The sequence below is a fragment of the Theropithecus gelada genome, chromosome 5 (genome assembly GCF_003255815.1).
Source record: "Theropithecus gelada isolate Dixy chromosome 5, Tgel_1.0, whole genome shotgun sequence".
In the NCBI taxonomy this organism is placed as follows: domain Eukaryota; kingdom Metazoa; phylum Chordata; class Mammalia; order Primates; family Cercopithecidae; genus Theropithecus; species Theropithecus gelada.
Genome location: NC_037672.1, coordinates 61905610 through 61928851, shown reverse-complemented (window position 1 = coordinate 61928851; position 23242 = coordinate 61905610). Strand labels below are relative to the sequence as shown.

The window sequence follows — 23242 nt, the reverse complement described above, 5'->3', positions numbered from 1 at the left end:
AATGAGTGTTAAACTTGGCTTCTTAAGCAAGGGACTGATGATTGAACATGGACAGGCATACATTTTTATAGGGATAACTTTACTGCTGCCAATAACTGAAAGCAAGGATTGCCTAGGCCTCTACAGATTGTTTGAAGTTACTTGCAACATGACTTTCAAAATGTTTTGATCATCCAAGCCTGTTTTACAGAAAACATTTGGGCTAACAAGACTGAAAGAAGCAATATTTAATGATACAGTTCCTATTCATGTCCTTTCCATTATCTTGATAAACTTGTGTTTGCTCATTGCATTTTTTCTTTAAAAAAAAAAAAAAAAAAGAAGGAAAACAACGCCTCAAAAGCCTAGTGTCCTGAGGTTATTTTTAAATCGGAGATGCCACTAATTCCTAGTTACCTCTAAATAAGAGAGTAAGCTGGATTTCATACCAGTAATGCTTTTTATAGGAGAGGAAACCAGTCTTTCCTGGTGATGCTTATTGCATATATAGAACAGTTAAATTTTAAACCAACCACACACCCACACATTGTGTAAACACAAGTCGTTGCTTTAAACACACACACAAGTGCCTTTTCTGGTAGTGGGTTATTAACACATGTTCATTTGAAGTTTTCCAACACTTTTTGTTTGTTTTAATGAGGACTTCTATAATGCTAAGAAATGTGTGGAAAGGAAAATATATTATGGATACTATTCGCATAAAATTTATTTTTTAATGTGATAAATTATGAGAAAGCATAACTGAAATTCAAAACAGATGAAAATTCGGAAAGAAAAAGACATTTGGAAGAGTATTTGAAGATGCTTCCTCGGAGTCTGAGCCAAGTTTCTGGGATCCAGATGAAATAATCCCTCAAGGATTGAAGGGCTGTCCTAATGACACCATGTGTGCAATAACGACCTTGAGGCACTTAAAAGTAACATTTCAGGAAAAGTTTTTCCCATAAAAGGTTTCAGAAAAGGGAAATTCTACACTTTGCTCTACTTCTCCACTGCCTAGAAAAGTAAAATAAGAAAGATACCTCACAAATCTCTCCGCAAGTTGCTGGACGAAATTGTAAATTTCAATCCAGTTATTTGCCACACTCCCAGACCTGAAAGATGAAATTGAACTGATCAGAGAAACAAAACACGGAACTGAAAAGTAAACATGTTGAAATGGTTCCTTCTTCAATGTCACGAACATGGGGGCACCTGGCCTCTTTGTCAAGCTAAGTAAGGGTATCTGTAGCTGAAACTTTGGTGCTACCCAGAGTTAAAGAAGTCAGCCCCAGAGCGAGACTCCATCTAAAAAAAAAAAAAAAAAAAAGAAGAAGAAGAAGAAGAAGTAGTAGTCCGCTCATTTTCTGGGGGCAATACCTGCCTGCTAATTGTTTATAGTGGAACCCAGCTCTTCAGAGTAAACACAGAAACCTTACTTCGCAGGAAATGCAAACCACATTGGGCATGTTAACCCTAGGCTTTTCCTGGCTCCAATGAAAGCGCTATGATTAGGATAAAACCAGGCAAACTTTAGCCTGCATACGAGCGGGGGTCGAGGAGGTGGGTAAGGACTAAGTGGCCGATGGAGCTGGCCCGCAACAGGCCACATTCCCATTTCCCAAGAGGCCCAAAGACTGGCAAACAGTGAATACCCTAACTCCCCAAAGAGCCAAGTAGCCCACCGCTCCAATCACTACCTCCCACCCCGCTGATCTCCGCCTACACAGATCCGAACCGCTTGCCCTTTGGAAGAAGACAGCAACAGGGCACCCCTCCGCGGGTTTCCAACACCACTCCCCGGGGCGCGCACACGCATCTCAGCCTCAGCCCCAGCTGATCCAGTGCAGCCGTCACCAGGAGACCCTGGACGTCCCTCGCACACTCACTTGTCCAGGACGAAGTAGAGATCAAAGGCTCTTCTGCAGGAGGGCTGCTCCTGGGCGCGCAGCAGCCCCCCGGGACCGCTGAGCGCCAACAGCCACAGCCCGGGGAACAGCCAGCTCCCGAGGCTGCGGGCCCGGGACCGCTCCGCCACCATCCTGCGGCCGGGGGCCTGAGAATCCCTCCCGCTCGCAGTCTCTACAGCTCGGGAGGGTCGCAAAGGTGCCGGGAGTCACCCGGCACGCACTCTGGGGTGGGGGGCGGCGAGCAGCTGAGGCGCCGGCGCCTGCGGCAACGGGACCCACCAGCTGACGGAGGGAGAGAGGGAGGTCCTGAGAGGACAAAGGCAGTCTCCGCCACCGCCGCAGCTGCCGCCGGAACTCTTGACGAATCCCAGTGGAAGCGCAATCCAGTCCTCCCCCTCCCGATTCCGGAGAGTTCCTACAGACAATGCGGGCCCACGGCGACAGCTCGCGAGATGAGTTCCTCTCCGGCCTCGGGCCGAGCCTCCAGCGCCCGCCTCGGACCCGGACCTGGAGCCCACCCCGCCCGGAGGGCTGAAGTCCCCCCGCTGGCGTGCGCTTCGGGACAAGGGGTCCCTGGGACGCGGCAACGGCAGAACAAACTAGGAGTGGAGATCCTTCTCCTCCCGCTCCCTTCCTCCGGCAACCCCAACTCCCTCCGCACTCCGAAACTTTCCTCCCGGTGCTGGACTCTGGCACTGCGCTGACGGGCCGTCCCCTTTAGGGGAGGACGCTAGCTGACCCTGGGACTCCCGGCTGGAGAGAACCCACGCCGAGGCCAAGAGCGCGCTCGGGCCAGGTCTAGGCTGCGTGTGTCAGTGTGCGCCCGGGGACGAGGGCGGGGCCCCAGCTGAAGCCTCCGAGCTACACACGCACACTTGTGGGTTTCTGCCGAGTTGAAGATGACTAACGCTTGCCAGATTTGGGAAAAGGAAGAAAGAGTTTAGAAAAACAAAAGTTCTGTAGAAACTAGACATACCCGTATATCCTGCAGGCCTGGCCTATTTTAGCAGCTGTGCTAAAACAGCCCCTTTGCGTGGTTTACAAATCCAAGACTAAGGATTCCATGGGAGGTGACGGCCTCCTCACTCCTCACTCCACCCCACCCCCTACTACCACACTCTTTATGAACTTCCTCTTTTTTTTTCTAAAGAAACCTGCTTAGTTTTTGGTTTTTTTTTTTTTTTTTTTTTCTAAAAAAAAAGCCAAGCCAAGGAAAGGCCAGAGTGGGGAGTGGGAGGGTATAGCAAGCCTCTTTGGGAGTGGAAAGTTGTACCTCAAAATATTTCAGCCCACTATCATTCCCTGCAAGCTCCAGTTTTGGAGAATTTCAGCTTTGGGCAAGCTAGGTCTCTTTTGCAAAACTTGTGCAAGCACTCAAGTTGGTGCACAAATCCTCTGTCTACTAGTTCTGCTCTCCCTCCCTCCTCTGTCTTCCCCTCACCTCCGTGACTTCCGCCCTCCCTTAGTCAAAACTGGCTTTTAGAACCTACTACCTTTTCATTTGTAACAAAATCAATGCTTTATGTAGTACTTACATATACATCTCTTCTGTTTGTTGCCGTATGTATTTAACTTTTCATTTATTATATTTGATATACAACCAGATATGTCAGCTCTTTGAAGATAAAAATCAATAACTTTAACAAAGATTCACTGAGTGCCTATTATTTGCTAGGCACCATTCCAGAAATGGAGGTTAGTGCACAGAACAAGATAACAAGCCCTTGCCTTCATGAAGCTGACAGTCTGGCTGAAGAGTGAAAGCAGACAATAAGAAATAAATACATAAGCAAGGAAAACATGTCCATATTAGAAAGGTGGCTTGCAGAAACTTAAAATATTGTGATGATAAAGAATGACTGACTCGGTGACTAACAAAAAAGACCCAGTCATTCCAAGAGCTCTAAGAGGAAACACTTGAAGTTACTGCAAAGGTCCATAGACATTAGCTTAGCATATTCAAAAAAGAAAGAAAAAACTGTGTGGCTGGAGCTTTACAGGTAAGATGATGTAAGAGAAATAGGCAAGGGCCAGATTATGTGATGCTTTGTTTACTGAGATAAGGAATTCAGATATTTTATATTGAGTGTGGCAGGAGACAAACAATCCTGAGGTTCATAAATTTGGAAAGGAGAACTTCATTTCTTATAAAGGGTTACAGCTGCAGGCTGGACTTCTTGACAGGCGGGGAAGTGTAGCCTCTGGCAGAGATAAAAAGCAGGCACTCTGAGGGAGGTAAGGGTGGAACAGGAATTTATGCTGAATGAGTTGGCCAAATATACATATTCAACAGGTTATAGGAGGAACTACGAATATTCCTGAAGCAAGGGGTACATGAGCTATGCATATTTCTGAAGCAGGTGGGTTAAGTTTTCACATCAAAGTGAACATGGGACATATACAACATGCATGTTTAGTAAGCAAACATGCTTTTAAACATATAAACATGCATGTTGCCTATGTCTCATGTTCACTTTGAGGTGGAGACTTAACAATTAAATGTATTATATTTAGGCCCTGTATGTCAAAAGGTGAAACAGAAGACATGAAGGCGCTCAGTGCCACAGCCTCTGTAAACCGGCCAGAACCAGTCTGTGGTCAGTGGTCTCTTACCAGGAGAAAGTTATTAAAATCAGTCTCTTGTCCAGTCAAAGCTGTAATTATGGCTCATAGAACAGGGGTAGGTGTGGAGGATTATTTAATTAGTGTCTTGCAGCCAGTAAGATGCAATTGTTTCAATATTGGTTATCTTGAGGCCAGTGTTTGTTTAGATGCTAGAGAAAAAGAAAACCCTTGTGGCAGTTAGAATAGAGTTTATTTTTTTAAGTGTAGTGGTAGTTTGCCTGGCATGGTCTTAGGTCTTCTTTATAATTTGATGTCTTATGGACACAGAGTACATTCTGTCAGCCTTATCATCTCTATTTTAACAAAGGCAAAATGAAATGGTACCTTGGACCATCATCACTATAACAGCTAACCTGAGAGTTACGAATTGATGAAAACTTCAATATATACAGGCAGACCTCCATTTTGAAAATATGCTCACTACAAATGTCAAAGATTGAATGGAGGGTGGCTAACATCTCTTCTCACTCTTTGCCGACTAGTCACTTGGGGATGGAAATTCCACCACTATCAACTGCATCAATCTGCCACTTTTTACCTGATGGAGTGAGGAAGATACTGAGGGGCAAGGGGTTAACTAGATGGAAGATAACTTTCACTTTTGTAAGAAGGAAACATACGTTCCTTCTTTTCACTTTTGTAAGAAGGAAACTTCCGTTCATATGTTTGAAATATAATTTTCAAACAATTAAGCCCTAGAAGAAAGTCCTTAATTAGTCCTAAGACTAATTAAGAAAGTCCTAAGAAAGTCCTTAAAGCACCTTAATTCTGTCCTCCTTGGTTTCATCTTTTGTTGAGGTTCTGACATTCTGATTACTTCTGTAGCCCTCCAGTCTCCAAGTATGTGTTGCCACCTCTCATTTCACATTTGGGTCCAACCCGAATGCATAAATCTCCTTGACCTCCCATAACAGAACTGAAACAGGCTGACATTTTCAGGAAATTTCTATCAACAGCTTATTCAAGTTTGAAAGATTTTTACTCACTGCTGGTTGAAATTGGTTTCCATTTTCAACTTTAATCTTAAGATAGAATCAAAGACATTATATGCCACATCAGCATGTTATTGAATAAAATCTGGGGAAAAAAAGGTATGCTAAAAAAAAGTGACAATTAGTTTCATGTTAGAAGGAGACAGAAGGCAAAGAAATATGAGACATGATCCTAACTATTTACTCTAACCTCCTGAGGAAGTATTTTGAAACTCATATTTGTTGGTTTCCTTTATCCCTAGCTTCTTGACTAATTTCTTGCTCACCTTCTGGGACTTCCCAAGCTGTTCTAAGAATCCACCTTGTCCTAGGCTCAAACTAAAGCAAAACACCTCGAATTTAAAACTCATTCTTCCTCAAGATTCTCAGGCCTTCTGAGAGTACCCCCACTCAGTTCTTCTTCCTTGAGTACAAGGCTAGCAGAGATTATTGACATACCAAAAAATAGTACCACTCTTTTGTTTATCTGTTTGCTTGGGTAAAGAATTCATCCCAGTCCTGAAGCATTTTTCATCTCACTGGCTTGCTCGCATAAGATCTACAGCAAAGCAAAAAAATGGCCTCATCTGGCCCAGACCAATAACTAATCAAATCACTTTCATTTAATAAAAATTAATCAGAAGATCATTAATTACTGGGGCGACCAACTGTCCTAATTTGTCACAGACTGAGGGGTGTCTTCCATCCCATGGACATGGGATTTTCCACACTACAACTAGGGCAGTCCCTGGGATAGTTCCTGGCAAGCAAAACTGTTGGTCATTCTTTTCCTAAGCAATAATGAGGGAAGGTGAAAGCAAAAGCAGACATGAAAATCTCTCCAAGCCGTGAAAAAGAATTGGTAGCAACAGCAGTACTTTCCCTTCTCCTCTATCAGTGAGAGTACTCCAGGAATTGTATCAGCTGGAGAATAGCCAGGTAAGGTTTCAAACTGACTTTTGTACCATGACAGCATGCTGGGACCCTGTTTAACTTTCTTTTTTTTTTTTTTTTTTTTTTTTTTTTTTTTTGAGACAGAGTCTCGCTTAGTCGCCCAGGCTGGAGTGCAGTGGCACAATCTCGGCTCACTGCAAGCTGCAAGCTCCGCCTCCCGGGTTCACGCCATTCTCCTGCCTCAGCCTCCCGAGTAGCTGGGACTACAGGCGCCCGCTGCCTCGCCCGGCTAATTTTTTGCATTTTTAGTAGAGACGGGGTTTCACCGGATTAGCCAGGATGGTCTCCATCTCCTGACCTCATGATCCGCCCGCCTCGGCTTTGACGTCAAGAATGGGAGGGATAATGCAAATTTTTTAAGAGAGAGAGAAAGAGAGACTCTATATTGCATTATGTAGGTAAATAAATCTAAAATGTTTCTCTTTTGTCGAATTATTTGTATGTCCACTGAATTATTTGGCTTTACAATCCATGAATGCCCCCACTCTTTGAAAATTATTATTTGTATTAAATCAAACTGCTAACTCAGTGTTAGAATGTATCACCTTATTAATAAAAATGCTAATGAACCTCAAAACATTTTAAATACAGTTTAATGCAGTTAGAATAGCTTGAGATTGACACCTGATGATTTAAAGTCTTCACTAGACCCCCTATCATTGTCCTTTTTTTCCCTACCTGCAGAGCTCCGATGGACTACATGTTAAATTACATTTAATTACTTATTTACTGGTCTTTTGTTATATTTAACGAATGTTTACTGATACCTACTGTGTATCTGGTAATGTTTTAAACACAAACTGTTTCTTAAGCAGTTTGTATTTTCAATCTCCTATCGCTAATTTATTTCTGTCACCCCATACCCCAACAAATAAACAAACAAAAAGGCAAATAAGCAACAACAATAAAAGTATTCTTTATGTGTAAAAAATTATATAATCTATATTATTTACAAGTAGACATCTTTTATGGCATGCACGACTGTAGACGTGACTCTCCTGGAAGTTGAGTACCACACTGAAAATGATTCATATTCATGTCACATGGGAAGTGATTCATTATATGATGTCTACAGTGATTCAGAGGAAGAAAATAAATTTTCACTACCTGTAAGTGATAAAGCTTATTTCAACTTTTATCAGGTATAGTCATTAAAGAACTAGATTTCCTCAATGTCTGAACTAGCTCCTGAGAGTGAATAAAATGCTTTTGGAAGGTGCGATTGCGTCTAAATTAATATCTGCATGTATGACAATAGGGGGTGCTAACTAATGTTAGAGAATGATTACTAATATCGGCATTTGGGACCAAATGTGTCTCAAACTGAGTTTCTCAGAAACAGACTTGAGATTCGGAGATTTGCATGCAGGAGGTATATTGAGGCATGTAGCAAAGCCTCAACGAAGGGATGAGGGAAGCAGGAATTGTCAGAAGGAAACTTGAACCATGATGGAATTCCAAAGGAGGCTTCAGCCAACCACCAAAGGTAACTCTGGAGCTGTGATAGCCTTTCATAGTTGCCCTGAATTGAGTGAGACAAGCGAGCCAGGGTTTTGTTTCCCCTCATGGATCACTCACTAAATGTGGGCTTCCCCTCCACAAGGGGAAGGCATAACCTTAAACAATGGCAGCTTCTTTTAGCTTGGGGCAGTTATGAGGAGAGTTGTGAGCAGTCAACAGAAAAATCCTGGCTATGGGGAAATTAGTGTTTCAGCCCTGAAGGAGGAATGTAGGTGAGGCAACTACAGCACTTACAACTACAGCATCCAGAATATCCAAAGAAACAAAAAGCCAAGACACCTGGCAGCTAGTTTGATGAAAGTCCTATCTCATGTGCAATGTCAGACCTTCACAACGCAGCTCAGGCTTGGATTGGCATCCTCGAATGCTAAAGTCATGTAACTGCATCGCTTCTCTCATGCCCACTACCTTAGCCTTGGTGCAGGTCAATTTCTCAATTCTCAAAGGAATTACTCTAATAGTATTCTATTCTTCCTATACCTTCTCCATACTTCAATGTAATTAATCACCTGAAGTATAAAACCAATCGTATTAATCACCTACCTAGTTACTGCAATGGAATATGGTTTCCTAACAATGGAAGGACCTCCATGATAGCATTACAACTTAGCTTTGTATCCTTACCTTGAACAAGTCTAGTCCCTTCATATACTTGATGCTCCAGAGAAACCATGAGAGTCACTGTTCCCCTCCTATGCACAAGTATACCTTTTGGATTTACCTCGTATTGTACTCCCATTTCCCTGATACTGTGTTCTAGGTATCAAATGCTATCTCTTTCTCTTGCCTTCCATTCTCTTACTGAACAATTCAGGTCAAAAGCCATTAGGTGGGCCAAGCACTGGATGCTAGGGTGGAGCACAGCTACAGTAAAGTAGTCCAAGCAATGTGCCCAAAGCCAAGCAGGGAAAGGAGAGTGTCCCCATGGTGCAGGGAAGGACAGCCTGGCGTGAAGCATTGGAGGCTGAGAAAGGTGAAGAAAGTGTCTACCTGGGAAGGTGGCCCAGCCTGTGGAGTAGAGAAATAAGCCAGCGAGCAGATTACCTGGAGGTGGGAAGGAGGTGAGGTTTCTGACCATAATTAAGATCAGGAGAACAACACTGTCTTTGAGCTGAGTCGAAGTGGACGCTTTGAGCGGAGCTGCCCCACAGCCACCGATCCCTGCATCGTTTCCTGTGGAACCCTGAGCCGGCTTTGCAGCTTTCCTTCCTTTGTCTCATAACCATGTCTACCAACGAGAATGCTAATATACCAGCTGCCTGACTTAACAGATTCAAGAACAAGTGAAAAGACAGCACAGAAATGAGGTGTCACAGAATAGAAGTCAATGTGAAGCTGAGGAAAGCTAAGAAGGATGACCAAATGCTCAAGAGGAGAAATGCAAGCTCATTTCCTGATGCTGCTGCTTCTCTACTGGAGGAAAACCTCAAAAACCAGGGCACTATAAATTGGTCTGTTGATGACATTGTCAACAGCACAAATAGCAATAATGTGGAAAGTCAGCTCCAAGCTACTCAAGCTGCCGTGAAACTGCTTTCTAGAGAAAAACAGTCCCCCACAGGCAACATAATCTGGGCTGGTTTGATTCCAAAATTTGTGTCCTTCTTGGGCAGAACTGATTGTAGTCCTATTCAGTTTGAATCTGCTTGGGCACTCACAAACATTGCTTCTGGGACATCAGAATAAACTAAGGCTGTGGTAGATGGAGGTGCCATCCCAGCATTCATTTCTCTGTTGGCATCTCCCCAGGCTCACATCAGTGAACAAGCAGTATGGACTCTAGGAAACACTGCAGGTGATGGTTTAGTTTTCCGAGACTTGGTTATTAAGTATGGTGCAGTTGACCCACTCTTGGTTCTTCTTGCAGTTCCCGATATGTCATCTTTAGTGTGTGGTTACTTATGTCATCTTACCTGGACACTTTCAATCGTCTGCTGCTACAATAATCCTGCACCCCTGTTAGATGCTGTTGATCAAATTTTTCCTACCTTAGTTCGGCTCCTGCATCATGATGATCCAGAAGTATTAACAGATACCTGTTCCTGTTAGATGCTGTTGAGCAAATTTTTCCTACCTTAGTTCGGCTCCTGCATCATGATGATCCAGAAGCATTAGCAGATACCTGTTGGACTACTTCCTACCTTACTGATGGTCCAAATAAACGAATTGACATGTTCTTGAAAACAGGAGTTGTGCCCCAACTTGTGAAGCTTCTAGGAGCTTCTGAATTGCCAACTGTGACTCCTGTACTAAGACCCACAAGGAATATTGTCACTGGTACAGATGAAGAGACTCAGGTTGTGATCAATGCAGGAGCACTTGCCGTCTTCCCCAGCCTGCTCATCAACCCCAAAACTAACATTCAGAAGGAAGTTACATGGACAATGTCAAACATCACAGCTGTCCATCAGGACCAGATACAGCAATTTGTGAATCATGGATTAGTCCCATTCCTCACAACATTCTCTCCAGAGCAGATTTTAAGACACAGAAGGAAGCTGTATGTGCCGTGACCAGCTATACCAGTGGTGGAACAGTTGGACAGGTTGTATACCTCATTCATTGTGGCATAATAGCACCACTGATGAACCTCTTAGCTTCCAAAGATACCAAGATTATTCTGGTTATCCTGAATGCCATTTCAAACATCTTTCAGGCTGCTGAGAAACTGTGTGAAACAGAAACTTAGTATGATTGAAGAATGTGGAGGCTTAGACACATTGAAGCTCTACAAAACCATGAAAATGAGTCTGTGTATAAGGCTTTGTTAAGCTTAATTGAGAAGAATTTCTCAGTAAAGGAAGAGGAAGATCAAAATGTTGTGACAGAGACTACCTCTGAAGGCTATACCTTCCAAGTTCAGTGTGGGACTCCTGTAACCTTTAACTTTTAGATCATGTAGCTGAGGTATGTATCTGTTGTGCACTATATTTGGTATTTTGTCTTACTGTCTCTCTGCTAAGAACTCTTTTTAAATGTGGTTTCTTATTGTAGCACTTTTTACACTGAAACTATATTTGAGCAGTTCCAACTGTACATACTGTATGAAGCTTGTCCTCTGAATGGGTTTCTTATTTCTATGTGGAATTTCATATCTTGCAGTGTCCTGTAAATAAACATTAAAGTCCATACTTCAAAAAAAAAAAAAAAAAATTAGGAGGACTTCTGCATGGGGGAAAGTTCACTGTGGAGTATTTGGAGCCCAAACATGGACCTCCATGCAGGCGGTCATTCCCACGCAGGGTGTCAGAGAATAAACAGGGAGAGAGAGGGTCAACACTGGAAGGCAGAAGCTGTCTCAGGATGCCAGAGCATGAGAGGAGTGAGTAAGGCTGTTGCAGCAAAGCACAGGGTATAAGAACCAAAGCATTTGAAGAGGAATTCTGGTCAGGGAGAGAGCCCAGCTGAAGTATGTAAACACAAGCAGGGTAAGGAGAGCTTCAGAACAGGGAGAAGCTTGTCAAAGGAATGACTGACTGACTGACTGACACCCAGCGTCGTGTGTCATAGCACAGGTGGGTTGCCTAGGTGGCAACCAAGTGCAGCGTGTCAGAGCTTGCGAGAGAGGAGGAAAGGCTTCGACATGGAGGGAAAAGGTATGTAAAACCTGAAGCTACAAGTAGAGATTCAAGCAAGATGAGGAGAATGTCCACCCAGGGTAGGAAGAGGCAGCTCATGACTGGGGCCAGAGCCTGAGTGAAAGTGCAAGGTGGTGCTCATGTCAGAACTGAAACAAAATGAGGGAATTTGTGTTGGAGAGGGCAACTGTGGTGATGAGAAATTGGTTCACTCAGGAAGTGCCTTCGTCCATTCAGGCTGCTCTAACAAAATACCATAAACTATATGTCTCGCAAACAACAGAAATTTATTTATCACAGTTCTGGAAGCTGGGAAGTCCAAGATCAAGATGCGAGCAGATTTGACATCTGATGAGGATCTTCTTCCTGGTTCATGGGCAGCCATCTTGTCCTCAGATGGCAGAAAGGACAAGGTAACTCTCTGGGACCTCTTTTAAAAGGACACTAATCCCATTCATGAGGGCTTCACCTGCATATCCTCCCAAAGGCTCCAGCCCAGATACTATGACATTGGAAATTAGGTTTCAGCATGTGAATTTGGGGGAGATGTAAACTTTCAGACAATAGCAAGGGATTAAGTCAAAATAGTATAGATAATGGGAGTTACCATCAGAGAAGAAAGCTGTAAATAATGAAATAGAAAAATCTAGAATAAATCCTGTGATGCTAGCTTGCAATTGGAGATATGTGTGAATTCATATATATAATTACAGATATAGATGTGAGTGTATGTGCAAGTGCAGTAGTCCTTCCCCCTTATCTGCAGGAAATATGTTTCAAGTCCCCCAGTGGTTGTCTGAAACCATGGATAGTAACAAACCCTGTATATACTTGTTTTGCCTGTACATACATACCTATGATAAAGTTTAATTCATAAATCAAGCATAGTAAGAGATTAACAGCTAATGATGAAATAGAATAATTACAGCAATTTACTGTAATAAAAATAAAACAAGGGTTCCCTGAACACAAGCACTGTGATCCCTATACCAGGACAGTTGATCTGGTAATCGAGACAGCTACTGAGTGACCATCAGGTGGGTAGTATATACAGGGTGGATATGCTAGACAAAGGGATGAGTCACCTCCTGAGAGGGATAGTGCAGGGCAGTGTGCAACTTCATCAGGTTACTCAAAACAGTGTGCAATTTAAAACATATGAATTGTTATTTCTGGAATTTTCTATTTAATATTTTCAGTCTGAAGTTGACTGTGGGTAACTGAAACCTCAAAAAGCAAAACCAAAGAGACTGCTACTGCTATGTATATATATGTAAAACAGTATACACAGTATGTGTGTGTGTGTGTGTGTGTGTGTGTGTACATGTATATGCAAATATATAGCTCTGTCTACTTAAATAGCCTGAGAACCACAGCAGCAATGGGCATACCTGATGCTTATTTCTTGGTTTTAAATGTCACTCTCCACTGAAGTGAACTAGGAATTCTTAAAGACGTGCTTAAATTCAAAGTGAGTCAGGAATCAATGAACTTAGAATATCTTGTCCCAGAAAGTAAGAGGTATTCAAAGAATGATGGGGCATGACCAAAAGATGCAGAAGTCAGGTTGAAGAAGCTCCAATCCAAAAAATCTAGGATAATATGAGCACCAAAATGAAACAATTCAATTAGAAAATGAACAAGATATTTAAACATATATTTCACCAAAGAGGATATACACATCTGTATATATACAAAATACTGACTGGATAATTGATTAAATATATATATTCCTCACAGCTCCAAAGACTGGGAAGTCCAAGATCAAGGTACCAACAGATTTGGCATCTGGCGAGGGTTCTCTGCTTCAAAGACAACCCCTGTTGCTGCATCCTCACATGACAGAAAGCAGGGCAAAAAGGCCTGAACCTGCCCCCTCAAACCTTATTATAAGGAAACTGATCCCTTCCCTGAGGAAAGAGCCCTCATGACCTAATCACCTCCCAAAGGCCCTACCGCTTAATACCATCACCTTAAAGTTTAATTTGCAACATACGAATTTTGGAGAGACACGTGCATTCAAACCCTAGCAGTGGGTAAGTGATTAAAGTGTGCTACATCCATGCCATAAACTATTCCTCAACAATGAAAATGAACAAATTATTGATATGCAACAACTTGGGATCCATCTCAAGGGAAGTATGCTGCATAAAAAGCTAATCTCACAAAGTTATATACATTATTATTCCATTCATATAGTGTTCTGGAAATAACATTATAGAAATTGAAGTTAGATTAATGGTTGCCAGGGGTTTTGGATTTCAGGGGAGAGGATGTAGGGGTGGTTATAAAGGGGTAATTCTAGGGAACCCAGTTTAATGGAACAGTTCTGTGCCTTGATTGCTTTCATGGTTATATGAAGTTACACAAGTAATAGCATTGCAGATAACTATACACACATGTAAAACTGGTGAAATCTGAATAAGTTTTGTGAATTGTACTAATGTCACTTTCCCAGTTTTGATCTACCACAGGGGGGAACTGGATGAAGGATACACAGGGCCTTCCTGTGGGTTTTTTTTTTCGTAATTGCCTTTGAATCTCTAATTAATTCTGAATTAAAAGTTTTTAAAAATTAATGGTAATAGAAACAGATTATAATATATTGGGTAAAATAGAAAACCATGATTTCATACTGATGTAAATAAATACATGAATAAATTCAAAGTTTTATATAGAACAGAACACTACATAATTTATCTCCCCAAAATACTTTTGCATGACAAAGAGAAAAAAAGTAACTTCACATAGGATAAGCCTCTCAGATATTATCTTAATCATGTTATCAAAATTGACATCACCAATATTGGTACAAAACTAAGTTATGTTCTGTTTGATTGGTTGTAATGAGAAGAATACATGATCACTTTGGTAATATTCCCGCTATAGTTGGATGAAAAAGCATCATGTATACCCAAACCGAAAGCCATTCTACAAAATAACTGACCTGTTTTCTTCAATGTATCAAGGAAAAACTGAAAAACTGTTTCATATTAAAGAAGACCAAGGCAATATGGCAATTACATGTAATATGTGATTTTGGACTGGATAATTTTGCTCTAAAGGACTTGATTGCGACAACTGGAAAAATATGGTGGTTACATGAAAGAATTCCTTTTTTGATGAAATAACACTGAAGTACTTGGACATGATGGGCCATTATGTCAACAACTCAGTCTCAAAAATGATTCAGGAAACACATTTCTTTGTTCTTGCAATTTTTCTGTAAATTTAGGATCGTTTCAAAATTTATATAGGAAGAGGAGACTAAGGAGTCATGACAACAAAATGTGTGGTTTCCTGAATTTGATTGTGGAACAGAAACTATTTTAGGGGAAGTTTGGCGAAATTATAATAAAGTGATTTTGGTAATAGTATTAACTAGTGCCAATACTATTAGAGTAGCATTGTACCTGTGTTAATTTCTTTTTTTATATTTTTTTATATTTTATTTTATTATTTTATTTTACTTTATTTTATTTTATTTTTTAATTATACTTTAAGTTCTAGGGTACATGTGCACAACGTGCAGGTTTGTTACATATGTATACATGTGCCATGTTGGTGTGCTGCACCCATTAACTCATCATTTACATTAGGTATATCTCCTAATGCTATCCCTCCCCGCTAGCTCCTCCCCACAATAGGCCCCGGTGTGTGATGTTTCCCTTCCCGTGTCCAGGTGATCTCATTTTTCAATTCCCACCTATGAGTGAGAACATGTGGTATTTGGTTTTCTGTTCTTGCATAGTTTGCTGAGAATGATGGTTTCCAGCTGCATCCGTGTCCCTACAAAGGACACGAATTCATCATTTTTTATGGCTGCATAGTGTTCCATGGTGTATATGTGCCACATTTTCTTAATCCAGTCTGTTACTGATGGACAGAGTCTCGTTCTGTTGCCCAGGCTGGAGTGCAGTGGCGACATCTCGGCTCACTGCAAGTTCCGCCTCTGGGGTTCAAGCCATTCTCCTGCCGCAGCCTCCCAAGTAGCTGGGACTACAGGCGCCCTCCACTGCTCCTGGCTGATTTTATGTATTTTTAGTAGAAACGGGGTTTGACCATGGCCTCGATCTCCTGACCTCGTCATCCGCCTGCCTCGGCCTCCCAAAGTGCTGGGATTACAGGCGTGAGCCACCGCACCAAGCCCAGCGTTAATTTCTTAGTTATAACAAATGTACTATGGTTATGTCAGATGTTAATGGCAAAAAGAACTCTCTAGTGTATTTACAACCCTTTTACAACCCATGCAGGAACTCTGTAGTATATTTACAACCCTTTAAATCTAAAATTATCCCTAAATTAAACATTTATTTTAAAAAATTTAATGCTTTTCAGGCTTCAAGTTCCATTTCATGTAGCCAGAATACTATTCACCTTCTAGGCCTATTTCATATATCCTCTCTTCCATATAACTTTTTCAATTCATCATTACTGCTGGTATTATCCCCAGTCCATACCCCCAATTTCAGCCATAAAAGTTTTTGTTTCATTTACATTATAGTACTTTCAGATAGTCATTACCAATCTGTTACTAATTTCTTAAGGAGAAGAATTGTGATTTACTAGAAACATATAATAGAGGTTTTACTAAACATTTGCTGAGCTGTGTTATTGCAGAAGGCTGGAATACTTTTTTGAGTATTTAAATTCTGTCTAAAGATTCTGGAAAGGTGAAAATTCTTTATGAAACCTTACCTAATTGTTTCAGCTCACATTGGTCTTTCCTTTATATTCAATGTATCTTGTAGCTATTCTTCTCATAGGTCCTTGAGATATCTTGACACCACTTGGTTCATAACCCAGTTTTTAAATTCTAGTCATTTTGCTGCCTATCAGTATCCCAGCAGGGGGTGGGGCAGGTAACAAAGAAAGTAGAAAAGAACTGGACTTAAATGGTGGTCACTGTGGATGAATTCATTAATACTGATACAACTCTCCTCTAGGATGACTTTCTGTATGTCAGAGAAAGCTTTAAAATGGACATTTCCTAGACTGCCCTAGAGGTAGATTTCATCATCGTTTAGAATCCACCCATATATACTCATGCCAGATTTTGAATCAGAACCCAATTACATGAGGGTAGAGGCAGGGTATGGAGGGTCTTTTTGCTGCTTCAGAGGCAGTGCATGGCAGAGCGAGCACCTCCTTTGCCAAGGGCTGGAGTGTGGTTTGGGGAGTTGTTCCTGAAATTCAGTCCTCACTCTTCTTCAGCAATCCAAATGACTCTGAGTTATTTATCCTTCTTAATACATTCCTTTCATTTAAGTTAGCTAGAAGAGATTCTGTTTTGAAAGACATTGACACATCTTAAGGTTCTATAATCTCTAGGAACTTTAAATTAGTCATTTTACCAGCAGTTATAATTACAATAAAAAGTTATAAATCGAAGGGAAGAGATAAGTAACTGTATTTTTAAATTATCCATAGCATTCGCTTGATATTATTCCTCTCCTTTGTAAACTTGGATACTCTGGGGTGGAGGCAGGGAAGCAAAATTAGATTTAAAAGGAAAAAGAAGGAGGAGGAGGAGGAGGCAGAGATTCAATAAAATTCTTTGAGAATTTTGCAAGACAAGAAAAAATCTTTTCAGCTACCTAAACACAGAACACAGACGTAGGGATTTTAAATTAAAAAAAAAAAACAAAGAATGAGATTGTTTATAGATAGCAAGAGACAATTCAGAAGGGAAACAAAACAAGTTACAGCTAAGAATGATTAAAATTGCAAAGGATATAAGTAATCTTTCAGTATCCCACTCCAGATTAAACAAATAAATTGAATATTTGTATCTACTTCTAATAGGTTACAATATAGAATAAATTAGAGGAATTTAAATTATAATAGACATGTTTATTTTATATGTTGTGATCATATAAAACTTGGAAAATAAAACTAGAAAGAAATTCAAATGATGATTTGTAGTTTTTTTAAGGTGCTTCTATGTACATTGTCTTTTTAATAAACACATTTTTGGTTTATAACTCGCTATATTTTGATGCTGAGTGAACTGAAAATTTATGGTATTCAAAAGAAGTGGTAAATCTTTGAGGGGATGGATAGCTCAATTACCTTGGTTTGATGATTATATAGTGTATGCATGAACCAAAATGTTACCCATACCCCATAAATATATACAAGTATTTTATATCAATTTTAAAAATTAACAGTCTTCAATCCTAATTCCTCATATCCATCATCTTCCTCAAAAGAAAGAAACAAATAAAAAGACTGAGTTATCCTGGGAATGGTACCTAAATGATGATGGTCCTAGCCAATGCATTCAGGTAAGGGAATTCAAGGTTGGCTATCCTTTTTCCTTTGCCTGAAATCTACCATGGGAGAAGGGCAGCTATCTTAGTCTATTTGAAGTTATTATAAAGGAATACCTGAGGCTGGGTAATTTATAAAGAAAATAGGTTTATTTGGTTCATGGGTATGCAGGCTGCCCAAGAAACATGGCACCAGCATCTACCTAGCTCCTGGTGAGGGCTTTTGTGCTGCGTCAAAACACAGAAGAGAAGAAGAGAAGGTCAAAGAAGACATAAACACAGGCAAAGAGTGTCCAAACCCAGGGGGCGGTCCTGGCTTTGCAAAAACCCACTCTTGCAGAAACAGATCTATTCCCTTGAGAACCAATTCAGTCTTGCAAGAGTAAGAACTCAGTACCTATAACACTAACACATTCATGAGGGAATCTACCCCCAAGATCCAAACACCTTCCACTAAGCCCCACCTCCCAACACCACTGGAAATCAAATTTCCACATGAGATTCGGTGAGGAAAAACAATCCACATCCAAACCATAGCAACACCCTGTAACCCTGTAACTATGTCTTCATCACTTTCAAAAAGAAAAAAAAAAAAAAAATCTCCTTTAGTCTAGGCACTAATTTAAAGACTTTGTAGGCAGCATAAAAGAGATAAAACTTTTTTTTGCTTATTTCTAACTTGTTTATATAACATTTTTAACAGTCACAGTTTGTCTGCTCCAAGATATTTAAGCTTTAGATATTTAACTCCCTTTTTAAGATAAAAAAGTTTGAAATGTAATTTTGCTCTTTGGAGTGACTACCATAAGTACTACAATTAAAAAGATTTTTTATATTTTGGAGGCCTTGTGTTTCTCATGGAAACCACTTGATTAGTGCATATCCAACTTTATTTTAACAGCACATATGGCACATAGATTATCTATCCCAGTTTTCTTGGGAAGTTCTTCGCAAGGAGCAGTAGGAAAGTTGTCAATCCCCAAATGGCCAATGGGTTTCATATGTAGCAAATTTGGCTAGCAAAAATACCAACGTAAGTTCAACAATACTGGACCACAAGTGCCTGAGGATATTTTTTAAAGATTAGTTAATCAGGGGTTTGCTTTTGACCTTGATCTTTATACAGAGTTAACACTTCCTCATCAAACAAAAGTATCTTTAATTTGAAGAAAATCATTTTTTACAAATTTTAAAAATTTATTAATCATTTAATGCCTGCTCTCTGCAAAGCACTGATCTGTGCTTTTGGGAATATACGAAGTCTAGCAAGTGAGATATCACAGTTGGATCTTCTAGTTATTGAGCTAAGCTACATTTTAAAATAACCATAATACCAAGATTGAAATGATGTGATGGAATGCAGTAGGAATTCTCAAGAGGGAGAAATCACTTATAGTTGGAGAAATAAGGGTTTATAGAGGACAGGGAATTTAATCTGCATCTTGAAGGATGGGTCATGGTTTTAAGATTATCACAGGTGAAGGAAAGAAAACACCCTACAAAGAAAAAGCATAACAACTTCCATCTGAGGATGGGAGTTGAAAGGATGGCATCGTTATTTGGGATAGGTAAAAGAGCACGAGTATTTTTTTAAAAAGGTGCACCCCTTTGATTACTTTCTCACCTCTCTACAGTTAATAATAGTATTACCTGTTTCATAGTCTTACTATTGCTTTAATCATGTATTTTATCATGCTTTTTCCTGTATATTGCCATCATACACTTAACAAGCAGCATGACAACATATTACCTTAAAGTTAACCTAAAGACATCTCTTATGTAAACTATATTTCGAGAAACACCAGTCTTCCTACATCCTCCTCCAGCCCCATCCCAGGGAACAGAAGCATAGAGCAGTGAATGTACAGAGTACCTAATGAGCACAAACAGAACCTGAATTTCAGTGGAGCCCTGAGTATGTGAAGGATGAAATAGAAAATAAAACTGACAGACCTGGATAAGGCCCAATCTGTAGGAGCCTGTAGGTCAATCCTGCCTACCACCTGTTTTTGAAAGAAAAAAAAACAGATTTATTATTGGACATAACCGTGCCCATTTGTTCATACATGGTCTGTGGCCACTTTTGTGCTACAGTAGCAGAGCTGGATAGTTGAGGCAGAGACCATGTGGCCCACAAGCCTGAAATATTTACTAGGTAGCCTTTAATTTAAAAGTTTACCAAAGTCTACCTTAGCTAAAAACCTCTTCGTGTGCAAGCATTTTTGTGTAGACAAAATAGATAGAATAATAAATTTAAGTGGTAGAGGGGTTTGAGCAGAGCTGTTCTTTAAGAAGAATCATCAGGTTGCTGTGGCAAGACAAATTAAAGACGAAAGACAAGGAGGAGCTGAGAGCACTGAAAATTATATTTTAAACATGTAAAATTTACTATTATTGTATTGCTTTTTATTTTGTGCTCAGTGAAATATGAAAACCTAGAAGGATCCAAAATTGTACATTTAAAAGCAGAATCAGAAGAATGACACTGAGGGTGGGAAGGCAAGGGGATTTCCATGCCTCAGAGGAGTGTGCGTAGTCTGAAGGTCGGCTGTGCCTGGAAAAGCAGTAGAGACTGGGCGGTGGTTGTACATGAGACTGTGGATGGGAAGGCTGAGACAGAAGAGCACTGGGGGAATCTCATTGTTGGAGCAGTGTCCCACAAGGTCATGACAGTAAATAATGAGCCTGCCACTTCTAAACCAAAGTTTTCAATTCAATTCATACGTTTTACCCACAAGAAAGAAAGAAATTTGATTTTAGTAACAGATACCAGTGTAAATAACAGATACCAGTGTAAACTATATAAATACAAAAGGAAACATCTTACTAAGCTAAAAGGGTCCCATGGAAGCCACAGAAGGGGTCATAAAGGACTTGTGGATGAGACTGGAGTCTAATGCAAGACCCCACACCTGACACTGAGAGGACATTTCCTAAAGATGATATGCTGGGAAAGTTCCTCAAAAGGTGTCTTTCACAAAAAGAGGGGCCCTTTGTTTATGAAGAGTATGACTGGGAGAACGAGATTTACTTTCCAAAAATTCTACTTACAAGCTAGTTTTTTGGGACATCTCAGTTCCCCACAGTACAATATTTGTACTGTTTATGCTGATAATATTCCCATCTCCTCTCTGTCCAAAAGATTTTGCTCTCACATTTACCACAATTAGACTAAGAAAAGGCTGAAAATGACTGTAATTATTTTAAAATTATAGTAAACTTTTTGATTGATAATCTAATGAAATAATAAAGAGAAATAAAATGCAGTGCATGGTCCAACCAACCAGCTGCTGTTTGTGAAATTCTGACCTTGACAAATTTGCATTTTAAAGTCTCATTTGTGGTACAAATGTTAAATATAAACCCAAGGAGCCAAGTAGATCCAAGCATCAATATGTAGAGTCTATTGCAGATAAATTCAATGTACCTTGAAGTGATTAGTTTAAAACTCATTGAATTTCTGATCTTTGAATTAATGCCTTTTTTGCTCATGCATGATATAGTACAAGAAGAATCATGTGGCAGTCAAAACAATTAGCTAACCAACTTGATATCTTCACCATTCATCATTTCCATGACACTTCTATCAAAATGGTTTTCCACCCTGAATTGACAGTCAAAACAGAAGGACTTCACATAGAATTTTAAACTGCATTCATATTAGATGGTATCATAACACAATACCAAACTCACGAGATCAAACAAATAATTTATCTTTTCCCTGATGCAGACTTAAGACATGTATTGTCCCTTTTAACTGATAATTTTTTTACATGAGTAACTTGTAGGAGATAAAGTACATTGACATTCTTTGTACATAAGTTTATGCTGGGATTTAAACTTGTTCCATTGGGAAACAAGGCAAAAAATGTTTTTAAGTCTTGTGGCTTAGTAAGAAATTCAACAGTGTAGACAAAAAAATTATGTGTCTAAAATAAATTTCTGAAGAAATACAATAAAATATTTGCAAACACCCCCTTGCTAAAAGCTGGGAGCTATTCCATTTACAGTTTATGAGGAGGGTGGACCCTGTAATTGTGTCTAATATTTAATATTTAATATTCTTGATCCTAATGATTTGGGCAAAAGCTTTGGAGCTATTTTTTGGTATTTTTTCTCTCCCTTTCTGTCACCCTGTCTTTCTAATTTTGCTGACTTAACACCAGATTTACACACATGTATCTCTAAAACATCTGTCTGTGATCACATATATGCAGATTAATCACCTTCCATGGAACAATAGACACTGGTGTCTACTTGATGGGGAGAGTGGGGATTGAAAAACTACCTATTGGGTACTGTGCTCCCTACCTGGGTGATCAAATCATTTGTACACCAAATCCCAGTCTCACACGATCTACCCATGAAACAAACCTGCACACGTACCCACTGAACCTAAAATAAAATATGAAAGAAGAAAACAAAAATCACATCCCATGCATTAGCCATAGGATGTGGCTTCAGAAAAAAAATTTTTTGCATCCTCTTCAGATTAAACATTTCTTTAGACATCCTTCAACCTGAAGCTCTGTGCTTGGAGCTTCTATAGAAATGAGGTCATCTGATTCTCAAAATTACTTCCTGAAAAAGGTATAATATCTTCTGGCTGAGAGAACTGAGTCCCAGAGAATCAAATGACTTGTACAAGAGTTAGCAAGAACACTGCAAAGCAGGAATTTCAGTGCAAATCTATTGATGGGATGCAGCACGTAGTTTGTTTTTGTTTTGTTTGTTTTTAGGTCTTCCTTGGCCCTTGCTTTACAGGGTCTTCCCAGGCGGGCTGTCACATCACACTGTCAAAGGCACAGCTTCTATCAGGAAGCCCTCTTTACACAGCTCTCTGCTTCTACGATCTACTCGTTTCTGACCTGTTCCCACCCAATTCTTTAAATCACCTTTCCATTAAATTATCCAATTTAAATATTTTCCAACTGTTTCCTGTTGGGAACATGATTGGAATAGCCCATTCCTGAACAACAATATTCAACACTCTGCTAATTCCCAATCCTACATCACATTTCTACCACGCTCCTTCTCACCTCCTCTCTCCCCTGCTTCCACGAAAGTACCCATTCCTTTGTTTCTTGCTCATAAAGAGAAAACAATCTGATGAAAAATACATTCACACTAATATATGCATGATGTAAATATTTAAGGGATTATCTTTCCTTCTATGCCGTCTCTAAAATGACCAACAGTATCTGAATGTATGCTGTCATCACAAATGATATCTAATGGCAGAACACCAGACACCTGTTACAGGTGCCTTAGGGTCAGATATTTTTGCCATGGAGGTTCAAAGGTCTGTAGTTAAGGTGAGGGATTGTTGGCTATGGCTGAATTTCAAAGCTACTTTTATAGCACCTAACTCAGTCTCTCCCTACTTTGAGTCTGGTTGGTGATATAAAAACTTCTACTAGACACAAACTGAG

The 23242-nt window shown here is 40.1% G+C and overlaps 1 protein-coding gene and 1 pseudogene across 4 annotated transcripts in view; one reads left to right on the top strand and one right to left on the bottom strand.

The window, feature by feature from the left end:
* The window catches only part of ANTXR2 (ANTXR cell adhesion molecule 2), a 155774-nt gene extending 152831 nt beyond the window's left edge, over nucleotides 1–2943 (bottom strand). For 2 of the 4 annotated variants that reach the window (XM_025385225.1, XM_025385227.1), the window contains exons 1-2: nucleotides 1869–2788; nucleotides 1023–1094 (exon numbers count right to left, since the gene is read on the bottom strand). In XM_025385225.1, the coding sequence (XP_025241010.1) occupies nucleotides 1023–1094; nucleotides 1869–2020 (224 nt within the window). In that variant the 5' untranslated portion in view covers nucleotides 2021–2788. Of the gene's footprint in view, nucleotides 1–1022; nucleotides 1095–1868; nucleotides 2795–2865 lie in introns of those variants that run through there. The other 2 variants (XM_025385226.1, XM_025385224.1) reach the window with 2 other exon arrangements.
* Nucleotides 2944–9184: 6241 nt separating this feature from the next.
* Nucleotides 9185–10853, top strand: LOC112624540 (annotated as a pseudogene).
* The last annotated feature ends 12389 nt before the right edge of the window (nucleotides 10854–23242 follow it).